Here is a 25,350-nt window from a genome sequence, read left to right on the forward strand (position 1 = left end):
ACATATACTGCATGCGTAGTTCGAAATAGAATAAATTATATCCAGAGGAATCTGCCATTATACAGCATGGACAAATAAAAATGAACAAAAATAAAATCCGTATTTGTTTTCTTTTTCAAAGATCTAAAAGCTAAAAGGAAAAAAAACATCAGGGTGCTAGTATTATAATAAACTCCAAAAACACTTTAATAAGAACATCAAAAAGACTAATTTCCAACATTCACTTAGGTTTTATTCTTTTTTTACAGCTTTTTTGTCTTCAGAGATATAAACATTTTACTTTTTTGTCGTGTTAAACTATGATACAGTGGGAGTAGAAATGAGCGACTAGATTCTGCTGCACAACAGCGAAGGAGCTCCCACAACAATGTTGACGAAACATTTCCCTCCCCCTCGGGTCTCTTCTTCGGCAAGACATTTCAAGGGATAACGTGGGCAAATTATTCCATTTAATGCCTCCTGGATCCTATCCTCTGCGCTCGAACACAAAACAGAACATGAGCAGTCTCTCTATTATAAGTCTTTGTTTTTTTGTTTCGTTTTTTGCAAGAATAATGCATGTAAAAGTATGTAGTGTCAAATATTCTTGCACTCCTGTGTTTTTTTTACAAAAAAAATGAGGGAGGGAGGATGGGGAGGAATCCAGTGAAGTTTGGCTGTGTTGTCGGAAGGGGAGGAGCGTGGAGGTGGAGCAGGACGAGGTGAGAGGAGGAGGAGGAGGTGGTGTCTTGGTAGATAAAGTAGAAATGGGGGCAAGAAAAAAAAACAAAAAAAGGAAAACTGGGGCCATTAGCTTGCGCCTCCCTCTCGCGCAGCGTACAGCGAGCGTAAAGTCTGCACTACCTTGTTGCTCAGTTTGTGGTTGCTGGTCATGGCAATCTTCTTGTAGATGATATCAGACTCCTTAATAGTGTCCACCCAAGGCACCAGTTTGCGACCGTCCCGTTTCTTGGCCTCTGCCCAGGGACCTGAGTAGGAGCCGGCCATCCAGTGGATGCTGTATCCGTTGGAGGTCTTCTGGATGACTCTGGCTATCTGCGGCCGGTCCTTGTATTTGGGGCAGCACAGAGCGATGACATCCATGGAGTCCACGTGCTCGTTCATGCGGCCCGGGTCAGAGGAGTCACCTGATCGCTTGGACCTTCGAGAAGACTGAAAAACCAACAAGGGCATTAGTATTTAGATCCCACTGCCATACTTTCAACATAAAAAAAATTAAAAAGCATTGCTGGCCCCCATTTTTTCAGTTTCAGTGTATACTAGTGGTATCGTTATGATGAGTATGCTTGATTCTTTAGCATTATTTAGTCTTTTAGCTTTCATCCAAAGCGACTTGTTTTTTTTGTTTTTTTACATACATTAGAGAGAGCAGGCAGTGGTGAGGCATCTTGCCAAGTGTGTGTGTGTGTGTGTGATCCCGTCGTACCCCAGGGGTTCTCTCGTCTCCCTCGCTGTCGTCGTCGTCGGTCTCGGGGCCCGGCTGGTTCCGTGTGTGGCCACCCGTTGTGGGGCCGGAGCCTCCCAGAAGGGCGTTTATGGCTTTGTTTCGGATGTTCGCGCTGGCCGAGGCTTCGCCCTCCTCGTCCTCCTCGTCGGGGTCCAGATGTTCCATCAGAACCTTGAACTGAGGGACCGTGGAGGAAGGGTGTCACGTACACGCACAATGTACACAATCAAATACCAAATTGGTTCTTTTAATAATGAATAGCAGTATATATATCATCGGTAAACATAGTGGTGTTTTGGGCTTCAAAACAGCAAGTGTCATCCTTAAAGTTCCTCCCAAAAAACAGCGTACAGACGCATTGGTGAAACCCATCTACTTACGTCTAGGTACTGCTTGACTATCCGTTTCTTGATGTCATTGGTGAGCGTGGCGTGGGCGATGTTGTTTGAGATGAAGTCGAGTGTCTGTCGCGGGTTAAAGTGAACCGTACTTTTTCTGTTCACCGCCTTGTCGTAGATCTTGGCGGACTCCGTTGGCGAGTACTTCTGAATTTTACTGTTAAAAAAAATGAAATACATATTTATTTATCCCCTTTTTCGCAAAATAATTGAGCCTGTGGCAGCCATGGAAAATCTTATTATAAAAAGGAAGCCTGATTTGTAAGAAAACAAAAATTAACCCTGATTTGTACAGGATGAGGAGGGGCCTTACCTATCAGAAAATCCGTATTGGTTCTTGAGGTGCTGTTTGAGCACCAGCAGTAGCAGGATTCCCTGAACGGCGTTGGCAAAGTCCATCAGCGCTGTGGGATTCTCCGGCAGCCGCCTCAACACCTTCTCCGCGTCCTCGATGTCCAGATCCTCCAGGTCCGACTCCGAGCTCTCGGATTCCGCGACAGGTTTTCTGGACTTCTTGGGCCGCCGTACCACCTCCTCCTCCTCGTCGTCGTCGTCCTCGCTGTGGCTGCTCCGGGCCTCGTCGCTCCTGGGTGAGTCGCAGTTCATCTTCTCGTCCTCCTCGCCGTCCGACACGCTCTTATGCTCCTTCTTCAACTTCTTCTCCTTTTTGTCCTTCTTCTCCTTCCGCCCGGGCTCCTTCAGCAGAAACTGTGGCACAAGAATACACCCAACTCTAAACAATCTGAACACTTCCTTTGTTTCTTCTTCGTTCCTTACAGGTTCACTTGCAGGCAGGCTGCATGAACATCAGTCTCCAGAGCCCTTGAGTCTTACCTCTTTGAAGGTCTGCAGAAGGTTGCTTCCAGACACGGACAGAGTGATGTCTATGTGGTGCATGATGAAGAGGGGCTCCTCCTGGCTCTGGTAGGGGAAACAGGCCAGGTTGTCGGCGATGAACAGAAGCATGTTGACGTCCATCTTCTGCAGGTGGGGGAGAAAAAGGGAAGCGTGACGGGATCAGAATGCATGAAGTTTACACATACTACGCTTTCTTTGTGAACTGTTGGTGCAAGGTAAAGGTCAAGCGATAACTGGACCATAAAATAGAGTGACACGCAAGGGTAGGGTGGAACGGGATGACAGAAGCGTTTGACGTAAACAGGGTATCCGCAGAAGAACAACGCAACGCAGGTTGGTTAGAGACAAGAGTGGGGGAACTCACGGCACTGTCGTCGAATAGGTTGAGGAGGGAGATGAGGAAGGCGCGGCGGTGCTGGCGGTTGCTCCGGACCATGCTGAAGAGATGGGCGCAGAGCGCAGAGTTGGTCTCGTCCTGCCGCCAGCCCCTGATAAGGGCACGGCGCGACGACACGATGGCCTGCTGCACCTGGTACGACATCTTCATCCCCGCTACCGCCTTCATCTGAGCACCACAAGACATGACACTCTTTCACGGGTTGCATTTTGAAAGGAAGCACATTTCTGGTTGTTTTTCTTCTGAACACTTTCCGATTTGTCATGATTGAGTGATAATAATGCATAATGCTTCATAGATACACTCAAATGAGCAAAGGAGATGCCCGACTTACATGGATGAACCCGGTGTACTTTTTATCGATCTCCACCAGCTGCTGGTCTGCTTTGTTCCTCATACTGGGCTCTGGGTCTGTTCCCATGGCAATGAGGTATGGAACACACTGCAAACAACAACAAAATCATACATCTCAAACAAATATTGTGTAATGCATTAAATTATGGATTAAATACAAAAAAACTGTCCTCAGTGTCACAATCCACACCATATATGTTTAGAATTTTTTAGTCTCTCCTTTACATTTCTAATTGCATCTCATTATGATATACTCTATGATATATACGCTAACACTTAATACTGACACAAGCAAGCATTCTACTGCAGGTTGCATATTATATGTGTGACTTTGAGATGGGGCAAACTTGCTCACCTGCACAGGGTGAATGAGGCCCTGGTTGAGTGTAAGAGCGATGACGTTGAGTGCGAAGTGCCGTACACTGGACTGGGTGTGGAAGAAGGCCTCTAGCACCTGCTTCAGGTAGAGCTGCATGATGGAGCTGCTCATTCCCGAGGAGATGTCCCCCATCTCCTTCAGGTCTTCCTGCTTCGACAGCTTTTTCCCTGCACACACACACACAGACAAGATGGTTTCAACGGATGCTTTTGACAAAGCGACATACCTTGCATTTTTTGAGGATTGTTATTTAGGAACAGGTAAGTGATTGCTCAAGGATGCCTACAGCTGACTGGACAGTGGGGTTCAAAACAAGAACCATTCTCCTGGGAGTCAAACATCCGAACTGCTTGACTATCCCGCCATATGGCCTACAGAGAAAAGCTCAAGGTTGGCAAGAGTGAAACCTGAACAGGATCTACCCTCTTCCATATTTTCATCCTATATAAAACCCAGGAATGGGATGCTAGTGAGCAAGAGCTCTTCTGGTAGAGATCGGCAGGAGGGAGCTTTACATACATTCCCGGTCAGCCTCCTGCATCCGTGAGTCCTCTTCCTGAAGGTAGGTCTGCAAGTTCTTCAGGATCTGGATCTTGAGGTTGATGGAGGAGGCGCTGTCGGCCAAAATGCCGTTGTACAAGTTCTTCACGTCGGGCACAAACATCTGGCTGGGGTGCATGATCACAAGGAAGCCTAGGGAATGGAGGGCCAGCATAGCAACTTAAGCACTGGTAGGCAAGTATAAAAATCAGCTGTCAATTACAATGAGCTAGCCCCAACAATATGACAACACCGTATGGAGGGTTGAAACCATTATGGATCAGATTTAAGGAAAAATTAACAGAACATAAGCAGTCTAGTCCCCTGTTAAATATTTGATTGTTCGAATAATAGTGGGCACAGACGTCCAAATCCTTTATCCATGATATCACGAAGTGGACCTACCTAAACCAATGATGGCTTTGGTCTTGACCTCCTCGTCCTCATGCTTGGTGAAGTACAGCAGAAGCTCAAGCACCTTCTCCTTGATCACAACCTGAAAATGACACCGACAGGGTATTAGGAAACACATTCATGCTGCGGTCCCTTATAATAATACAGTTAAAGGTAAGCAAAACAAATGAGGGCATTTTGCATGTCAACCTTTGGATTACTGCTTTAGCGTCTTGATCCAGAAATAAATCAAATGAAAAGCGTAACTGGTGTGCACGTGTGCTCACCTTGTTGGGGCCCTTGAACTCCTCCAGGTCAAAGTCAAAGTGTCGACCCAGGGCGCCCACGGTGAAGAGCGAGCGCAGGAGGAAGGGCTTGTTGGCGGCCAGCGTGGTGGCGTTGGGGTCCTCCAGGTGCTGGACCTTCAACTTGTTCAGCGCACCTGCGGAGGAAACACAAGCACTGTCATACAGCTTTCATTCCTAGGGGTTTAAGTGCCGGGACGTCCCGTGCCAGTTTGTTGTGGGAGAGGGGACAACTCACCATAAAACCTGTTGAAGCAAGCCCAGACATACTTGTAGTTGTGTGTGACTCTGTTAACCACCGCTCCAAGGCAGCTCACACAGTGTTGCACCACCTGACGGGGGAGATAAGCCGATCATTATACAGATATATTCCGTAACAGACAAAGACAAATTGTAACATGCCGGCAGGAGAAGCAAACGACAGTGTTAGCCAGTGCTCGCCACCTACCGTCATGCCATACTTGATGATGAGCTTCATGAGGTCTTCTTCTATGGTGACCAAGAAGGTCTCACTGGGGTGCTCCATCAGAGGCACCACCAGCTCCAAGATCTTCGCCACGTTACAAATGACCATAAAGTCATTGGCAGTCTGTGGGGGGAAATTACATTACATTACATACAGGTCCCTGAGCTCTGGCTGGAAACTTGGAAAATACAACGTCTGAACTTTCTTTTTCTTTTTTGGGCTCTCTTTCATGCATTCACTCCATGTAATATAGTGAAACATCTCTGGGGGATGACATTCACAACCGTGGGCATGGCACATTCATGAGTACGGGGGGCTTACGTTGCACTTGGTTGTCAGGTAGGGTTGCATGGTCATGGCATGCTTGACCATGAGCTGGGCCCTGATCTTGCTGAACAGGTAGAGGGTGGTGATGCAAGCCACCTGCCGTGTCGAGTTCACCCCCTTGCTCTCTACAGGGGCATGCACAGCACCTTGAATCAGAGAACAAACCACCATGGCGTTTGTACGATGCTTGACCACACATTGACATGTTATAATACAGCACTCATTCTTTATAGGACAAAGGAACACACCTGCAAGGGATTCCTCGTATTTGAGGATGTGCTCCACCAGATTGTCCACGAGCTGAATGCAAGCCTTTTTGGCAGGTTTGTATGTGGCGTCCTCTTCAGTTTTGAACAACTGAAGCGAGGGCAGAAATTGAGTTTAAAATAAATCACTCTCGATTCTGCCCTTGATGAATTCCACACACGTGCTTCCACACGTGATAATGGAATAAAACATTCAACACTTACGTTTTGAAGCAATTGCTCAAACCAGTCGTAGCCAGTGTCTTTGCATGCATCCACCTGATAAAACACAACACACACACACATAAAAGTAAGACAAACTGTCAGGGTATCTGACTGCTATTAGGGATGAGGCGACTGAGTGAAAAGAATACAATTAAATTAATGAAAGTTGAAGGTAGGACCCACCACATCGGTAATGTTGAGGATTTTCCTGGTCATGGCTTCCTTATCGTGGGCTGGGGTTGGCGTAAACCACAGCTTCTGGAATGTCTCGTTTACCAGTTTCTGTAAAAAAAAAAGCGCAATATGAGCATTAACATTAGCGATAGTCACTCAACGTGAACACAGCCTTATTCCACGTTACCATGTTGAGGGAACACATATTGCGAAGAAAAACTGGTGTGTTCTTTAACCATGTTAAAAGATGCATGACACAGTCAACATGTCCACAGCAGGTGGAAACCAACGTTTTCAGGGAGAACCCCTACCTTGATGCCCTCCTCGTCGTTGACCCTGCGGATCATCCTCACACACATCTCAGTAACCTTGTTGAAGGTGGGCTGCTCCAGACAAATGTCCCTCAGGATCTTGATTACCCGCTTCCTGACGCTGATACCAGTGTCCTGGAAAAAAATAAATGCATGAATAATGTCAAAAATGAACGACTGCCACCTGACAATGCCAGATAGATTGGCCCATTTGGCAGGTAAAACGATTCAGGCTTTCAGATTAAATAATTGTACGCCAATATATTTTTCCAATTATTCCAATGGCAGTTAAAAAGAAAAATAACATTAGTGACCTGGATACCTTCAAAAACAAAATCTGAAAAAGTAACCCAGTCTTATAACTACAACCCCTCCCTTTGTTTACAAAGCGGCAGCACAAAGTGCAATGCCTGTGGTCTACCAATAGATGGCAGTAGAAGACAAGATTACCAAGCAGGGAGTGAACTTATGAACTCCTGTTTCCATGACAACAGCCACAACAATTTCTATTCACACTCGGGAAGCTGCAGAGCACAAAGAGGAGAGGCGCTGTGCATCGGGTGACCCTTCTGATTAAAACGTATACACGCCATAGCCAGCACTATAGAAATGGGAGACTCTCACAGCTTGTGTAGATATTCCACAGCCAATAGATTAAAAAACACCAACCTGTCCCCTACCCCTTCCCCCACCCCCCCCCAAAAAAACTAATCTACCACTCACAATAATATTTTAAAGAGCTCCAATAGAGAACATTTGTTTGTTAGCCTTGTGTGTGTGTGTGTGTGTGTGTGTGTGTGTACACAAGCCAATTACCAGTATCCTCTCTATGAGCATGTCGTAGTACTGCTCGGTGAGCTGGGGCCTGCTGAGCACGAAGCGACCCAGCAGCTCCACGGCGGCCTCCCTCACGCTGGTCGAGTTGTCCATCAGACGGCCATGGACGCCTCTCTGCATGTCCGACTGCACAGGGGAGGAGAGAGGGAGCCATTGAAGGACACGCCGCACAAGGATCCGTGTTTAAGTACCTTGAGCAGCTCGAGGAATTATCATTACGTTTACTGCTCGAGACAATTTAACCGAGAAGCAGACCGGCAACCTCTGTTTACCCGACGAAATCCTCTACTGCCGGAGCCACCGCCAACAAGGCAAGAATAAGATAAGGATCATTCTAATAATAACACAGCGCATTGTACAGCACAGAAGCCTAGAGTGACAAAGGAGGAGACCCTATGATCATCTTGCACGTACCCGGGCCAGTATACTGGGATCCACGGCCACCACCTCAGAGAGACACTTCATGGCTTTAGTCCTTACAGCGATGGCACTCTCCCCGAGGACTCGCAAAATCTGGAGCACAGGAACAACAGGCACTCATGTCAACCGGGTGCAGTCGCTCTAGGGACTTATGACAACGTGAGTGTGTTGCAGATCTTGGAGCGTTTAGGGGCCCAGTGTGGATCCTTACCTGTGTTAAATAAATATCAAAGCTCTGGGAAAACGGCCTCATAGAGGCCAAATAACGCACAATCAGACAGGAGTCCTCATAGTCCACAGTGTCAGAGTTCATTCTGTGGAAAACAAGGCGGCAACAACAGGGGAGAAACAGTTAGGAACCGTACTGGGAAGAGGATGAAACAACCTCACTTATGGGGATGCCCCTATAACCCCACCAGACGCTAATGTGACGAGACAGATTTCCAACACAGCATGCGGTCACATTACAACAAGTGCCTGTTCGGGTCCGTACTTGAGTGTGGCGAACTGCGCCGGCGAGGTCTTGATGATGTTGCGGAGGAACTTCTTGCGCTTCTCGGCGCGCTGCATGATCTCGCCGGTGGTCTCCACCTCCTTGGCGTGGTGTTTGTCGTCGGACGAGTCCTCGTCCTTGGGGTTCTGGTTCCGCATGGACTTCTCCGCCTCCGTGGTGGTGTCCCGGAACCACTGCGCGATGTAGAACTTCCGGGCAAACTGGGCAGTGAGGGAAAAAAGGGGGGGGGGGGGGGGGCGGTTGTGAGGAGCTTGTAGCGGAGTGGTAAATGTTCACAAATAATAATGGCTATTTTAAGCACCTCTGCATTCAAAACATGCAAGGTGCCTCTGGGTGCCAGAGAGGGGGTAAAAGTTAATTTTTAAGGCAATGTTACACGTCATTAAGCACGGCCGTATTATTGTAAGGAACCACACTTACAACCAAGGACGCGTCGGTTTCTGCATTTTCCTCCAAGTAGTCCAGTAATGCCTTCTGCAGCTGCTGGGTCTCATCATTACCTGGCGCCTAGAGACACAGGGGGAAGGAGAGTGAGAGAGTCCATTAGCTGTTGTAGAGGAGCAGCAGATTGGCGTAGCTCAGTCGTGCGACTCGGTGAGTCGCACTCACCGAGTGCTTGAGTCGTAGCTCAAGCACTCGGTGAGATATGAAAAGAATGATAAACAAGTAGTTCAAATAATATATATATATATATTCCATAAAAAATATAAATAGGCATTATACATTTCTTGAACAGATTCGCTTTGAATCCAACTGATTAAAATCCAAAAACATTTCACAGGGGTACTAAATGTTTCCAACCCCTTACTCACCTCTTGCAAGATGCGGTTGATCGACTTCTGGTCCATTTTGCTGGTGACAGCATCCTTCCTGAGACGAGCAGCCACGGTCCCCAGGTAGTCCAGAGAGGCCACCCTCAGAGCCATCTCAGTCTGCTTGTTACTGAACTGGTGCACCTGAAACCACAGAGAAGAGCCACACATCAACACCTGGAGTCGCTCAATTACTGCAACCAAAGGCTGCGTACATCACAAAATGGTCCCCAGCTTCTAATTAAGCATGTTGGCAAAGACTCCCGAAGAGATTGGATTTATTGTTTTGTTTTTTTACTTTGAATTAACCTTTTACAAAAGACACCTGTGTGCTTTCAATGAATCACAGCAAAGATCAAAATTGGAGACTTCATCAAGACCAATTGGACATCCACAGATGCACAGAGTGCTAAGTTGGAACACCCCAGCAGGGCTCCATGTCCAGTAATAAAGTGAAAGCTCTAGGGCTGCCAGACGCACCAGTAGCCTGCCAAGCAGGCTGAGCAGCAGCTCCGCAGCAGGCCACTCGGGCTTGTTGACTGTAGACAGCAGGTCCTGGACAAAGTTCTCAAACAAGGGCCGGTAGTCCTCTTCACCCTGCTTACTGCCACACCTGGAGAGAGTGGCGACGCAACATAGTCAGAGGTCAATGACGGAGGGGGGTAATGTCGAAGAGGCAGACACTATACATCAAGAGTTTAAAAGAGACATTCATAAGCAAATATTGAGTGGACTTCGTAAATCATCAATAGGTGCAATGACCGTGCAAAAATGTTAAGGCAGCGCCGGTTGCACGTCAAAAACAGTAGGGCAACATAAATCACTGCAAACAGAACTACCGCTGTGTGCTGCACTTTTTGTGGTGACATGAGTAATTCAAATAAATGTCTTAAACAGAACTATTTCTGTCCATCACTTAAATAACAAATGGTTCAAAACAAACATTGTTAATGCCTATGGCAAGAAAGTCAAGCCTTGTCTTCCCCTGGAGGGTTTATAGCTAGAGGGCGTGACACCCTTTCAGACTGTTACTGTGACTGGGCTATACAAATAACATTGTCTTATAGTTCTCGCCTCGAGCTTGTGTGCGTCTTACTTTTTAAGGAAGACCGACAGGAAGTTCTGTGCTGTCCTCATGGCGCACTCGTAGGAGTTGGTAATCAGCAGATCCTGGTCCATCTGCAGACAAAAACAGCCAGAGGCTTCATGTTATAAACCCCCTTCAAAACAGGCTGCTTGCGTCAATAGCTTCCGTTAAGTGCCGCAAAGGGCCTCTGAGCTCCTACCTTGCTGTCGTACTCGTCCAGGGCGTCCTTGTCGTTGGGCAGGTGGACGACACACTGGATGAGCTGCAGTACCAGGGCGGTCACCATCTGGATGAACAGAGGCTCTCCGTCCTTGTCCGAGCTGTTCAGCCTGGAGAGAGAAACACACACATGCGGCGGTTTAAAAGCGATTCAGTGATTTATTGTGGCTTAGAGGAAAAGTACAAGGGAGAGAGAGATGAATAGTATAAGAAAATGGGTAATTCTAACTCATACACCCTACCGGAAATTCCTCAGGGACCGTTTGCTTGTAGGCAGACGGGCCAAAGAGGTGAAGATCTCTTCCAGGATAAGCTGCCGATGCTTCTCGTAGCGCGAGAACACCTGCAGACAACGAGCAGGGGATGAATACCCGATACAGACGATGGGAGATGACTGGCCCCTGGGGGACGGGGCAGGCCTTTAAGGTTAACAAGAGTCAACGAGGAGTCAACGAGACCGCTGCTTACCGCCGTAACTAGCTTGATGGCGCACAGTTGCAGCTCGCTCACGTTCTCCACAAAGAATGGAGTGATCCCCATGGAAGAAACCTGAAAGAGTGAGTGTATATGGCCCGTGAACATTATTAATTATCCTTTAAGCCTATGTAATGAGGCGGGTGGGTGTTCTGATTCCTCACCTGGAGGATAGTGGTGTCTGTAAGGAGCTGGATCTCCAGCAGCTCCGATAGGTTGGTGACAATGTCACAGACCTTGTTGTACAGCATGATGATCACTCGCTGCTTGTGTGTGGAGCATTTGGCCCGTTTGGCCCTCGAGCTCAACAATCCTCCTGTAAAAAGGAGAACAATTTGATTAAATTCAATAATTACGTTAGTTGGTCCCCCAAAGTCATCAAAAAAAAAGGAAAGAAATGGCTTTATGGTTCTGGCTGCCAAGCTGTATCAGTCAATCTTTATCAACACATGCTCCTCGAAAAGTGTTCTGTATGTATCCAATCCAGTACTTTCAAAGGCCAGACAGGAGGCGTGTCTTACCTCCATGGGGGTCCACCCGGTACACGGGGTCGTACTGAGGGTAGAGAGTGTTCTGCAGGTGGAACTTTGTGTACTGTAGCACTCGCTCGATGACATCCTCGATGTACACCGCCTTGGGCATGTGCACGGAGGTCATGATGTGCAGGGCGGTGAGGCAGGCGTCCGCCGACTTGGTGACTCTCTCCATGATAAGGTCTCGCCACAGCCTCTCCTCGTCCTCGCCGTCGTGGTCCTGCAATGCACCCCGCGGATAATTACCGTCTCGCAGCCTTTCGCAGAGGTCCGAGGCCCAGAGAGCAACGGTAACCATTTTTTGACTGAAATACACGGGGGACAGTGCCCCCTCTGGTCACACACGGTTTGTTGTCAGTTTACTATGAGAACGTGTTTCATTTCGACTGCCTACCATGAGGAATGATTTAACCGGTTAGTTTACACGATCCATTACCCTAGCTCATTCTAACAAATTCAAAACACGTTTGAATTGATTTCTTGTAAAAAAAAAAAACATTCACATAGATTTAGCATTTATAATTTTTTTCAAGGTCTCATTCCACCGAAAACTGTTTATTACTCCTCCTTTTGAAATACGATAGGTCACTCAGAGTTAGATACTGTATGCATGCTGAACGTGAAAATGTTCTCCTTCCTCGATTGCCTGCATTAGCAAATGTAAGAAAATAGACGCACAAACGAGCGGAATCGAAAAGCCTAACCAACTAACGTCAGTTGGTGAATTAGTGTTCATGGCCTCACACAACCTTGGCTTGCGATGGCCCACGGGAAGACAGCATTGAGTTTGTGCCTGTGCTATTTGTGGCTATAACAAGACACAACGTTGCGTCTCTTGACCAAGAAACAAGAGTTGGGGAACAAATGGTTGGATCGGACATTACCACTATTTCAACATTTACGCGGCTCGGGCACTTGAATACAGAAAGAAGAGCCGCCTCAGGGCACCGCGACGGCCGGAGCTGAGCTCCCGGGCGCGGTGCACGGCAGCCGGTCCCCGATTGAATACAATACAACAGCCGCGGTGCCCCGAGGCGGCTTTTCTTTCTGTATTCAATCCACGTGCCCACGGGAGTGCACCGCCGGAGTCCGGGAGCTCGGCCAGTGCATGGCGACCGGGGCACGGCGACCGCGGGGACCAGCCACCGTGCACCGATCCGGCGATCGTGGGGATCGGTGCACGGTCCCCCGGACGCGGTGCCCCGAGGCAGCTCTTCTCTCTGTATTCAATCAACCAGAAACCCACAAGGAGCCCAGTGGTTCTCCTTCTCCCTCTCTCTGTCTCTCTCTCCTTCTCCCTTTCTCTGTGTGTCTCTCTCTGCAAGTTGAATTGGTATTATTACTGTGATGGACAGTGATGTTAGCCAATCAGAGACGAGTCATTTGCATCTCATGAATAAGAGCCAAAATCGTGTCGTTCTTCCCCGCCCACCTCCACTACCACACTAGAACAGTGTGAAACAGGAGCACCAGAGCATTATTTTCACCAAAACCTCATTTATTGCTACTAGTGACCACTGCAAAATTAATGAAAAAAACGGTGGAATGAGACCTTTAACATTTAATAGTAAATAGAAAAAAATGTGGAACAAGAGAAGGAGCTTACATGGTTCATCAGGGTGGTAAGCCTGGAGCCGTCCTGAATGTTTTTCTCTAGGATGTTAAGCAGCTTCACCAGTTTATCAGAAGGGATCTGGATAAACAACAGACAGAGAAAGCAGTTAGTCTCACAGTTAGCTTGTACATTTACCGGCCATTAGAACAAAGCTCTGGCTTCCATTGCCCAAAATTAAACAAAAAAATAAACTGGTTTATGAGTATTGATTTTTGGGATATTGAGTAGAGGAGTACCCTGCTGGAGATGCCCATAGCCTTGATCTTTGCTGACTCACTGCCCAACTCGTTCAGCTGGTGTTTACCCAGCAACATCTCCTGTGGAATCTCGTCATCATCTGCCCAAATGACATAGAAAAGAGCACACCTTTTCAGATTTATCCCAAAGGATGTAGGTCTTTTAATTACAGTAAATAAAAGAAAATCGTGAGAAAAGAGACTAAGGATCAAAAAGACCCTAAGCATGTAGACATCTTTACCTATATTCGTGAAGTCTGCATCCTCCAAGTTCTCCATGATGTTGTCGATGCTGTTCAGGAACCTCTTGAATGTCGACGAGTCCATCAGCTCCTCGTGGGTCAGCTTAGGCTCGTATGCTTTCCTCTTCTTCTGTTTCTCCTTCATCTTCATCTTTCGCGCAACTGAAGATCACAGATTAACACAGTTAACCATTTTTATCCAATTCAAACCACGTCAACTTTTTTTTTATGAGCCAGAGAAGCAAAGTTGTATGCATTAATCAGTAATGATTCTTTAAACAAAATAAAAAAGAAACGGGTACAATACTCTCCATGTAACTTTAACTAATCATTAACTTTCAAGATCCAGATTGAGTATCGTAAAATTGTATCATCTACAAACAGTGAACCGAACGGCGCTGGAAGCAGACAAACGGTTGACAAACGGTGAACAGACTCTGGAAGCAGGACGCGGACCCCACCTTCACTGATGCTGGGCGGTGGAGACTCCTCCTCCTCGGAGTCCCGGTAGCGGCTCCCCGAGCCCCGCCTGCCGCCGCCCTCGCGGTGACCCCCGCTGCTCCGCCGGTGCTCCCCTGACCCCCTCCGCTCCCGCTCTTCCTGCTCACACGGTTTGTCCAGGCGTTCCACTTTGTCCCGTCTCTGGCGCTTCCTCGCTGCTGTGGGGACCACGGAGTGTGGTGTTATGGCCAATGAAACCCGCGGTGTGATTTGCGGTTTATTAACTCATCCACGGCATGCCAGTGTGTGTGTGTGCCTCTACGGAGCCCGGTTGCTTACATTCCCCATTGGCGTCGGCGTTGTCGTCGTCCGAGTCCACCTCGGCGTACTTTGGCCGTTCGTTGACGGTGCTTCGCTTCCTCTTGTTCACCTTCACTCGCTCGCACAGCGGCATGGTGGACTCGATCTCGGCCAGCAGCTCTGGAGGCAGCTCCTTCAGCACCGTGGGGTCCATGCTGCCACCTGACAGAGCAAACCAACAGGGTTTCATGAGTCTCCGTGCTCATGGCCAAGCCATTCAGAAACAAGGTGTACTTTATTAATCCCAGTCAGGTTGTTAGGGAGCCACAGCCAAAAGTACAGGCCAATAAGAGAAGTTAAAAAAATTAATATATATCTTTTTACACATTATTGGTAAAAATAAAACAAAAAGAAATAGCAGACGGCAAGTAAAAAAATGAACTGCTTCACACTTACTTTTCCCAGATTTGCTTGAAGAGTGCCTGTTCTTTCCAGACTTGCTGTGACGGATGATCCTCTGGACCTGGTCGATGGAGAGCTTCTTCAGCACCACAACAGGCTTTGGCCTCTTTGCAAAGTCCTCCACCAGGCCCAGTCTCTCCAGCTTCACCTTGGGCTGCGTCCAGCCGTGCGGTTCTACCGCAGTCGTCGACACATTGCCGTCTTTGTCCCGTTTTACCTGAAAGGGGGCGGGGTAAGATCAAAAAAACATTGTTGGAGATATAATTTAGGGGCTTGTATGGCTAAAGTTTGTAATATTAATTGGGCAGGGCAAATTAAAAGGCAAAATACAAAAAACTGAACTGATGAGCAAATCAATTCTATAGCAGTATGCGATTAACGTTGTCTCCAACCAAAAATGATGGGTTTAGCGTCCAACGAATTTTGGTTATAGTCAGGACTAATTATACAAAAATATTAAACCCAAATACCATGAAACCCAGTAACAAAAAAAACCTATTAACAATAATTATATATTATACATGTTACTCCTCATGAGTCTGCCAAAATACATTTACCAAATGAAGGAAGTAAACCATTTCTTAAATAATATCCCAGGGATAACCAAAGGCTTAGAGATGATGATGACATAAAATGAAAACGGAAGAGAGCGAACAGTGGTGTGATCGTGTTTGTAAAATTGCAGGCAGTTTAATGGTCGGTATTTGGTTTTGGATTGGCTCAGATCACCTTAGGGATCTGGAAGTTCTTCAGCGAGCCACTCTGCCCTCCCAGCAGGTGAACAGGGAAGGAGTCTGGAATCTTGGAACTAGAGGAAGACGATTTGGACCCTTCTTGGCGGCCGCTGCTCCGACCAGGCTCTCCGGCGGAACTGGACCGGAACCCGGATCTATCACCGCGGTCACTTCGTTCGGGGCGATCACTACGGTCAGCGCGTTCACTGCGGTCACCGCGATCCGCACGGTCAGCACGGTGGCGTGCCTCAGGTGACCGCCTGTCGCGGGCCTCTCCACCGGCCTCGGTCCGATGCCTTCTATCCCGCTCCGACTCTCGGTCCCTGTCTCGCTCTCTGTCCCGGCCGTGTTCCCCGCGGTTCGATGACTTTGTCGACTCGCTGCGTCTCTCCGAGTTGGGCTTTCCATCGTGGCGGTGCTTTGACGACTCCCTGCCTTCTCGCCTGCCTTCGTGCTTGTCCACCCGGTTCTTGATCACCTCTGGTCTCCCGTCCGGCTTCAACCGCAAGACCGTGTCGGAACCTTCGGCCGCGGCCGGACCGCTAGCTGGCTCCTCAGGCCAACGCTGGGCCTCGAGGGCCGGAATAGGTGCAGCGAGACACGGGTCTAGTTGGCCATCAGCTCTGCCTGCCTGCTGGAGGTCGATGCTCACCATAAGGGGAGGGCGGCTTGCTCCGTTCCCAGCAGCAGTAGCTTCTTGTGGGGTCAGTTTGCCAGCGTTGCCGCCTCCTGCCGAGCCACTGCCTGGGGCTCCTGTGGGGCCCCCAGGGCCCCCTGCACCAGGCAGCAGGGGGAAAGAGTCCTGCTTTCTCTTCTTCAACGGCTTGTCTGTAGAGAGAGAACAAATAGTGACTTCAAAGCTGAGGAAAGCCCTTAAATTTTGACACTGGCATCTGAAGAAATGAAAAAAAAAACATTACAGTTTCTGGCAAAATAGTTGTTTAATGTTCTGTTCACCTTTGTCTTGCACCTCCTTGGAACATTTCTCGCTGGCAGCCTCCCTCTCTATCCTCTCTATCTCAGCCAACGCATCCAATTCTGCCTCGTCATAAGGGGATGAAGGTGGCTGAAGGCCGCTGGAGCCTCCTGTCTGCTGTTGCTGTTGTTGGCGTGCCCCTAGGTTTTGTTGAAGCACAGGAACCTGCTGGAAGCCCAGCTCGGTCTCCATGTTTTCAGAGTTCTGGTCCATGCCTGGCATAGCCTCACCTTAATGAAAAAATGCAGTTTTGATTATTGTGGCATAAAGAAGTATTCGTTCTATTCTGTCCACTAGAGGGCCAAAGGACAACTAGGAAGACCTACATAGGAAGAAATACACATTTTTGCAAGCAGGAAATTATGGCACAATGACATCTTTGGGTCGCTAGTGATTTCATAAGAGGATTTGTGGATGTAACTTTTTAGTAAGTAAGTAAAGCAAACGGAAAATAAATGAATGAAAGAAAAAAGTTATGCAAGCAAGAGCAAGTTTCCTTGGATTTTGTTTCTCTACAGGCATGAGAGAATGAAACGTGATTCCAACAGCTGGTTGGCATTTAGAGTTTGGCTTGATACCACTTTGCCTATACACTGGTGCCTATACATCAGTTGCATCACATCATACAAAAGCAGTTTTAGAACTTGTGAAACTAGAAGACTGAAATTAGGGTTAGGGTCAAGAAAGGATTATACAAACTATGAAAAATTGTGATGTAGTTGTACCCCAAGAAAAGCCGGAAGTAATCAAATCATTGAATGGATGCCCGGAAATATACAACGTAGCGATCACTTACTCGGGGGGTCCGACTCATTGGACTTGACCCTGGACAGTTTGAGCGTGAGCTTGGTGGAGTCCTTGTTCGGAGAACTGACTATGTCATACATATCCTTCTCCTCTTTGACAGCGGGCCCCTTTTTCCTCTGCTGCGCCTGTTGCTTCTGGTCTGGCCCGCCCTCCCTCGGAGAAACTGCGTAAGGAGGGGGCGACTGCAAGATCAGGGGAGGCCGGGAACCCGCTGAGAAGCAGTGGAGAGGAAAGGCCCAAGAGTGGAAGGTTTGTTTCACAAATATGAAAAGTGAAAGGGAATTTTAGAATGGCGTTCTGACACGCAGCGAAATCGGAAGACAGAAATCAGCATGTAAAATGTAGAGATAACCTTGAGATCCCACTATAAAAACCAAAAAGTGAGAAATGGTGTGTGTGCGCCCTAGCGTAAGTTTTCTTACGTTTCGGTGTCCCCTCACTTCCCGCTGGAGAGCAGCCAGATTGGGGAGATCTCAGAGGGAAGGCGTTTCTCATGGATGGGTCACCCTCCTGGACACAAACCAACAAATTCACACAAGAGGTAAGCAAATGGATTGCATAGCTCCTTAGCCAAGCACTGCTGATTTTAGTACTTTCTTTACGACAAACAAATGTCAATTTGAATTAAAACACTTTCCATTTTTTTCCACTTCCAAATGTTGTACTTAATATCAAATGATTTAATGAAGCCTTTATTTACCTCATTCCCCAGTCGGTGCACAATGTTCAGGTAGTCGTCAGTGCCATGCCGGTCGGGATGGTGGTTAGTAGCGTTTGCCATCTGACCAGGAACTTTTCCCTCATGCAGGTTCCTTATGCCCCCAGAAACCATGGGGCTAGCCACAGATACTGTCACAGAAAATAATTTAACGTTGGTTAAAAAGGCTGCCGCTGCAAGACAGCACAGAGTTGTCCTATCTGTCAGGAGTTAATAATTTTTTTTTTTCATCCTGATAAGGCGAAACAGTATATATGGGCCTCACCTTGCTGTATCTGTTGGTGCTGGTTGTAGCTTGGGGGCTGTTGGTGAGGGTACTGCTGCATGTAGCCAGTGGCAGGGCTCTGAGGAGTGTAGGGGCTGGGCACGGGGCTGTTCTGACCCATGTACCTGCTACTGGAACCAGTCTGCGGCGACACGAAGCGGCTGCAAACCAAGGGGATAAAGAAGTTAGGATTAACTGGTTTTGGTCATTTAACATGGAGAAAAAATAATTGGATTAGTTATTAAAAACATGATTCAAAACCATGTTATTTAATCTTGACTCACCTTGATGGGTTGGGAGAAATGGCTGCCTGCTGAAAGTTTCCCGACTGTGCTGGACTATGCATGGAATTCTGGGCGATTTTGTACTGCGGTACCATTTGCTGCTGCTGCATGACGTCTGCTTGGGAAAAGAAAAACAACGCAAATTTTCAACCTGTTGCAATAAGAGAAAAGGGGGGCAAAGAGCACGCGCAAGTGTGTATCCCTCCATACTTTTCTCCCTGAAGATGCCGGGGTTCCTGGCCAGCATGGTCTGCAGCAGCAGCGGGGCGTCTCCCTCCGGCTCATCGCTGCCCAGGTTGTCCTTCAGCTCTCTGAAAAAAAAAAAAGGCAATGTTAGAACAGCAGCAGCATATTAGGGCCTTGTGGAAGACTCCGGCGATGCACAGTGAGAACATGGGCAGAGGACGTGCAGGTAGCTGGGCAAGAAGGTGGCAGACAGGTTGCCCATGCAATCATTTAATTTTGGGATTAAATGATTGAATGGGTATATTACAGGTCTGCAACATCCACATATTCAGTGTATTTTTATTTAGTGCACTTGATGTAAGGAATGCCGTCAGGATGTAGTGAGAATTTTGACAATATGACCAAAAGTTATTTTCCAATAAATTGCATAGCATTTATGGAAAATGCTCAGTTTAGTTATTTATTTGTTTTAGAAAATAAATAATATTAATTATTTAGAAAATAAATAAAATTAATATTATTTAGAAAATAAAAATAATTAAATGTGCGTCCATAACACTCCATCTCATCTTAGCAACATCGTCTGCAGCTTAATGTACTTCACTAGTGAACCAGCCACTAGTAGGCCGCGCTGGACCCACAACAAACTGGATGGGCTTGGAGAGGTTCCCAGAAAGTGAAGCGCCTACAACCCATGTTTTATAGCTCTACGCAAACCAAATACAAAACAAACAACATCTACAAGAAACGCTCAAACCAACGGCAAAACAGGATTTTGACTTGGGCTGGGATAAACATTTGTGCGCACCATAATTCTACGATTTAGTTTTTCAAAAACAATCGACAATTCCTGCATTCATACATCCTCTTTCTTTTCTTAACTAGCATGCCTTTTAAAGTGATAGATCAGGTAATACGGATGGGATAAAGGTAACACTGACATTGAGGTGGATTAAGAGCTAATTCTGATAATGCATCATGATTAAACTCACATGTGTTCTGTGGAAACCTGGTTAAGGCCATGAGCTAGCTGGGACGCTAGGTTCTCATCGCGACACGCTAGCAGACAGGTGACGTCCTCTGCAATCCTCCCATTGTAGAGCAGGCTCTTAGTGGTGGTAGCTGGGAGTGGTGAGGGCAGGGGCAGCTGGTTCAACACTGGACATGGAGAGAAAGGGGAGAGATTAGGACATGGGATTCAGGTGGATGTCGGCGAAGTTTGAGATGTACAACTCTATATACAAAGTGAAAAGATGATGGGAGGGGGAGGAATTTAACTTACAGTCTGTGAGGCTAGCGATCCCAGCGAGAGTGGTGATGGGAACATGAGGCATATCCCCATTCATGCTGAAGGTGAGGGTGGGGAGTGTGTCGATACACGGGTAGTTCAGGGGGGTCAATGGGTGACACACCCGTCCTCACATCTCCTAACACCTGGCAAAAGGAGGAGCGCATGGATCAGCATGAGACTGAACAGGGAAGGGAACAGAACGGCAGGCGACCGCATCACCAGGAGGGAAGGAAACCCCGTGAAGGTGACAGTGAGAAGATACAGGAACAGATGGAACCGAAATACAAACACTATCCTGTTTATGTAGAGGGTTTTAAAACTGGCATCAATCAACATTCTGATACATACAAGTTAATTGATTTGTGTCTATTTTTACGTTTTTTCTTCTTCCTTGACAGCCATCATTGCCATTGTTTTGTTCTAGTATTGATAAACAGACAATTCAATGTTATTAGCCTGAATGAATATTAGCTAAAATTTAATTTTCTAGAATATGAGCAATCCAATTTGATTGATAAACTACTGCCGAGTTGACTAGAACAAGTTATGTCATTCAACTTAACAATGCAAATAAACCATATTCATTGAATATCTATTTCAAAACGTTGACAGTTTTTCTGTCCCTCTTTAAATGCCCACCATGTCTGTATATAAAACAAACTTCAGACTTTTTCCTTGTCTTAAGCTGATCTCGAAAGAGATCTGGGCTAATGGATAAGATAAAATGATATGTAAACTTAAGGTTAAATAATGACGAACACCAGCCCCTTTCTCTCCCTCCTCACTGAGTATCTCAGTCCGTTTCTGTTTAAAAACAGACATCGCTCATGGGAAAAGGGCAAAGCCCTGGAGATTTATAAACAGTGCTCCTTTAACATAGAGGACCAGAATAGTCATAATTACGGATTGTTCTAACGAAAAACTGTTAGGGGTACCTTTTCATTTTATATGAAACATGTGTTCTTCATGTGTGCAAGTAGGTAGGGCCTAGTAGGTAGTGGCCCTCTACTATACTGCCTATATCAAGCTAGTGTTGGCAAATCATCCTTACAGTGAATATATGTCATCCTAGATAGACTACTGCTGTCAAATTAGCATTGAAATTAGCTAAAATCTTATTGTATTCGCAATGTCATTTATAGTATTGCAACTTCTTCTTACAAGCCCATGACCCCTCATCAGAAATGATGAGGAAGAGGTTACAGAAAGCTTGCAGAAAAGTGAGATGCTGTATCGGTCTTATTTCATGAGAGGGATCTCAATTTCTACCTATATAATTGGAGCAGTAGTGACTTCATTTTGCACAAAAGGATGACATTTGAGATATGCTAAATGAAAACAAACAATTGTTTATGTATTATGGGCTCCAGTGAACCTGTACTCAATGCAAATGGCTAATGGAACATTAGCTTCTGAACCAAAAATGTATATATACCTTTTTGAAGAACTCTGTTCAGTCTCCTTTGGACCCACTGACATTTCAGAGAGAAGTCCTTCTGTCTGTTGGAAGAAAAATTAGGACATTTGTATATCCCCTTACAACACGGTGAAACTCTTTCTGAAGCACCATCTCTGAACTCCTCATTCCAAAACATACAGTGTCCATAACATTTACAATGGACACTGTCACACATGCACATATAATTGTCATACAAATTGTATATAGCATATAAAGACAATTGAATAGATGTAGCCCCAGTTATTTAATAGATCGGTCCATAAGTATTGAAAACGCATCAAACAGTTGCGGCCCATAGCCGACACCAATTCGCTAACTGTTTTCTGCATGAACGCAAAGGAAGTCCATGGATGGGTAATGTAAACAATAATATAAACACCAGTCGCACTCTGTCTCTGTTCCCTCTCCTCTATGCAGGGACTTGGCTGACAGCTGTGAGACTGACAGGCAGGAGGCAGCACAAAAGAACAGATGCACCGTGATGGTGGCGGCCGTAATGGGGGGGCTGCATCCTCCAGTGGCTAACAGTTACCGTATTCAGCTAGCATTGGGGCCAGCGTTCCCGCAGGAAGAAACCAAACGGGATGTGTTGTTGTTGCTGTAAGATGCAATATCGTGGACGAGTTGTATTGCTACCGTTTAGGCGTCACACTGATTGCAGTAGCATTGCATATCAAAAAACCTGGACCGTGTTCAGCCAGCAGCAGGTCAAAACACCCCAACACCAATCACAACTAACGCAAGTTAACAGCAATTTAGAAAGGCACCCCTACCACCCGAGAGTCAAATCCAAATAGCGCTAGCAAACATATCTGCTGTTAGACGGACCATTCACACACAGCAACACAGAAATCGAAAATTCGAATCCCTATTTTCCAACTTAACCCATCAACTACTACGGAGTAAACTGCCTGACTAGCTTCCCAGCTAATACGGGAGCTAATGTTTTCAGCTAAACTCACTAACGAAGCTAGCAGACTAACGTTTTCCAACAACAATAGTCGAGCTTTAATTGCTAACTAGACACGCTAACTAGCCTGCAATTGATCTTAGTTAATAACAACATCCAACCAATGCAGACTACCTGCAAGTAAAATGGAGAATTTGCACAATAAACCAGGGTGATTTACACTAGCTCAGCGTACGTGAAATCGATAAAAAAAAAAGGCTAACAGCTACGGTGTCTGCCGATGAGATGGGGGCAACGACCATAGATTGTAATTCAGTAGCGACGGCCCAATCGCCGGGCTCGACACATGACATCCAGTGGCAACGGCCCAATCCCCGGGCTCGACACATGACATCCAGTGGCAACGGCCCAATCCCCGGGCTCGACAGATGACATCCAGTTGAGGCCGTGCCGTGGAAGCTAACGAAGTAGCCGACGGAAGCTAACGAAGTAGCCGAGCAGCTAGCTAGGTGTGTTTTTGCTCTGTTACATCTCAGGAAACGATTACGACGCCGAAGCAAGTATGCATCGGAACATTTGTTTAGGATTCGTAAAAAAAAAAACGAAATTTGGAAGTTTACTCCATCAAAGTGGGCAGCCTTATATGTTTACCTTCGGATGTTGCGTTGAAAGGGAGGGGAATAATGTTTTAGCTTGGTTTGTGTCCGTGTCCGTGTCTCTAGCTCCCCCTTTCTTCTCTCTCGCAGCTCCTCTCGACTGGCTCGCAAGCTAGCTGCTCAGCTAGCCCGCTAGCTATCAACAATAATCCGGGTCGGACCGATTCGTTCTTCATTCGTCACTCAGCGGGGAATGTTTCAACTTTAATGTATGGGAAAACATTCGTTCTTCGGTCTTTAAGTCGGTCTGTGCCGACATCAATGCAGAATGGAGCTAATTTCGACAATAAATGAGAAATTTGACGATTGTTGCGATGATCGAGAGTCTCTCCTCTCGTAGAACAAAATGCCGACCGGAAGTTCTGTCGTCGGACTGACCAAAGATCTCAGGAGCGACTCCCTCCATCGGCGCCAAACGAAATGCCATGTAATGTGGCGTGTAACAACCGCTAGAGGGTAGTGTTGAACAAGTTACTGCAAATATTTCCCCAGTAGAGGATGCTTTTGACGGTCTTGATGATGATCATGGCGTGTGGCGCTTTAGGTCAATTCAAAGACAACAAACCAAGAACCCATGAACAAACAGCTTTTACGTTTAAATAACATTTGATGTGACGTTATTAGGTGAAGATCTTTGATATGCATGTTCTTTTATTTTAAGATACACTACTTTGATTTCCTGAGAAACTAGGCCTGCTGCCATCGATTTCATCCACTGTAAGTGGTTTTCATAGGAGTCAATACCCCTAAAAATAAAACACTTTTATCTTTTAACATTTTATTTTATCTGTTTCTGCCAGTTCATTATTCTATGATTCATAATTCTATATTTATCTATTAACAAGGGTGGGAGGTGCAAGGAAGTATACACGTTACACATGCATGTTTTTGTTTGATATGATTATTTATTGTTTCCCTTTAAATAAACTACTCACTCAATTTGATTCAAGCTGTGTGTCGCATAATTCAAAATAGTATATGGGGCCTCAAAAATGTAAACAAATTGGTACCAAACGGACGCAGTTATTACCAAGTTACATTGTGTTAGGTGTGAGTAATGTAGTCTATTAATCAACACTACAATTATTATTCATTCATTTTTTTTATTAAAAACAAATCTCTGCAGGGGAGTGAGGTTTTACAAAGATGAAGTTTGGTCAAAAATGACAACAGCCATTGTAAACATTAGAATTGCAGGGTGTTTATAACAGACAAAATTGTCAATTTTAATGATCCAGTTATGCAAGGCAATCTCAGTTTGGTTTTCAAGTTCTAAAGCCGGAGGAGGCTCTTCCAGTACCCTGTACATTTCACTTCTAGAGTTAATATACTGTACATTCATATCTACATTTCTCTATACAACTATCTTCTATGAAGTCCTCTGTACTCTATAGCATTTTGAATTAGAAAAAATAAGCTAAATAAATGGAATAAGATCATATAAAAGTATGTTATTATAGAGCAAAATATAATTAAAACCCCTTAATGTATATTGAACAAACTACCTAAAATAAGGCCTACACATAGTCAACAACTACAATTGAAAAATATTAAACTCTAAAATGTACTATTGTTTACCATCAATTTAAAATCTCCATTGCTCAAGAATAATAAGCATACAACATATACACAAAACTGAAATACAGAAGCATTTTCACAAGCATACTAAATGTGTGGGATGAGGGGGAAACAAGTGATCTAATTATAAAATTAGTTAGAAGATCATTTCTCCTCTTTGGGCTTTTTCAATTATTTTGGTTTAAGAATACTACACTACTTTTTCTAACTTTTGATTTATTCAGTTTTTGGGCAAATATTTGAAATATTTATATTGTCTAAACATATTTGGACCCAATGTGGAAAATAGACGGCTCAGATCCTAATCCTAATTTCCATAAAACATTTTCGGGACAGCAATCCATGTAGCCTTCCCCATATAAAAAACCCCAACTCAAATGTCTATGGAAACCTTTGGATATAAACTCTTTTATTCCAATGGAAAACTATTAAACATTTGGTAGGAAGTTAGTCTCATAAAACATTCCTTTGGTTG

The 25,350-nt window shown here is 45.8% G+C and overlaps 1 protein-coding gene across 2 annotated transcripts; it reads right to left on the reverse strand.

Annotated features, from left to right (window-relative positions):
* Positions 1-210: 210 nt before the first annotated feature.
* nipbla (NIPBL cohesin loading factor a) lies at positions 211-23,634 on the reverse strand. Of its 2 annotated transcripts, none has more exons than XM_084468598.1 (49): positions 23,293-23,634; positions 21,708-21,772; positions 20,264-20,415; positions 19,974-20,139; positions 19,006-19,106; positions 18,796-18,910; positions 18,512-18,672; positions 18,229-18,377; positions 17,951-18,038; positions 17,518-17,739; positions 16,703-16,951; positions 15,741-16,573; positions 15,006-15,228; positions 14,589-14,771; positions 14,270-14,467; positions 13,809-13,970; positions 13,567-13,667; positions 13,322-13,408; positions 11,704-11,935; positions 11,347-11,498; positions 11,177-11,257; positions 10,951-11,051; positions 10,689-10,818; positions 10,499-10,581; positions 9,883-10,015; positions 9,403-9,546; positions 9,011-9,097; positions 8,570-8,790; positions 8,288-8,390; positions 8,071-8,169; positions 7,636-7,782; positions 6,820-6,954; positions 6,518-6,616; positions 6,335-6,388; positions 6,113-6,221; positions 5,859-6,010; positions 5,520-5,660; positions 5,310-5,403; positions 5,054-5,208; positions 4,779-4,869; positions 4,353-4,526; positions 3,810-4,000; positions 3,435-3,542; positions 3,068-3,268; positions 2,680-2,826; positions 2,159-2,553; positions 1,828-2,002; positions 1,427-1,624; positions 211-1,152 (listed from the first exon to the last, which is right to left on the reverse strand). In XM_084468598.1, exons 3-49 carry the CDS (start codon positions 20,325-20,327, stop codon positions 790-792), a joined length of 7,797 nt encoding a protein of 2,598 aa, XP_084324724.1. In that variant the 5' UTR covers positions 20,328-20,415; positions 21,708-21,772; positions 23,293-23,634; the 3' UTR covers positions 211-789. The 2 variants fall into 2 exon arrangements, with proteins under 2 accessions (XP_084324724.1, XP_084324723.1); XM_084468597.1 differs by having other exon boundaries at positions 18,796-18,913.
* Between the last annotated feature and the right edge of the window lie 1,716 nt (positions 23,635-25,350).

This window comes from Micromesistius poutassou, assembly GCF_964030765.1.
Source record: "Micromesistius poutassou genome assembly, chromosome: 5".
In the NCBI taxonomy this organism is placed as follows: Eukaryota; Metazoa; Chordata; class Actinopteri; order Gadiformes; family Gadidae; genus Micromesistius; species Micromesistius poutassou.

What these genes read in the sequence shown, in the direction of transcription:
- nipbla (XM_084468597.1), bottom strand. Translation starts at nt 20,327, where the DNA reads ATGAATGGGGATATGCCTCATGTTCCCATCACCACTCTCGCTGGGATC. An exon ending in AAGTGAGGGGACACCGAAAC is followed by an intron (nt 17,740 to 17,950) that starts GTAAGAAAACTT and finishes ACTGCTTCTCAG; the next exon opens with CGGGTTCCCGGCCTCCCCTG. An exon ending in CAGACACCACTATCCTCCAG is followed by an intron (nt 11,258 to 11,346) that starts GTGAGGAATCAG and finishes TCACTCTTTCAG; the next exon opens with GTTTCTTCCATGGGGATCAC.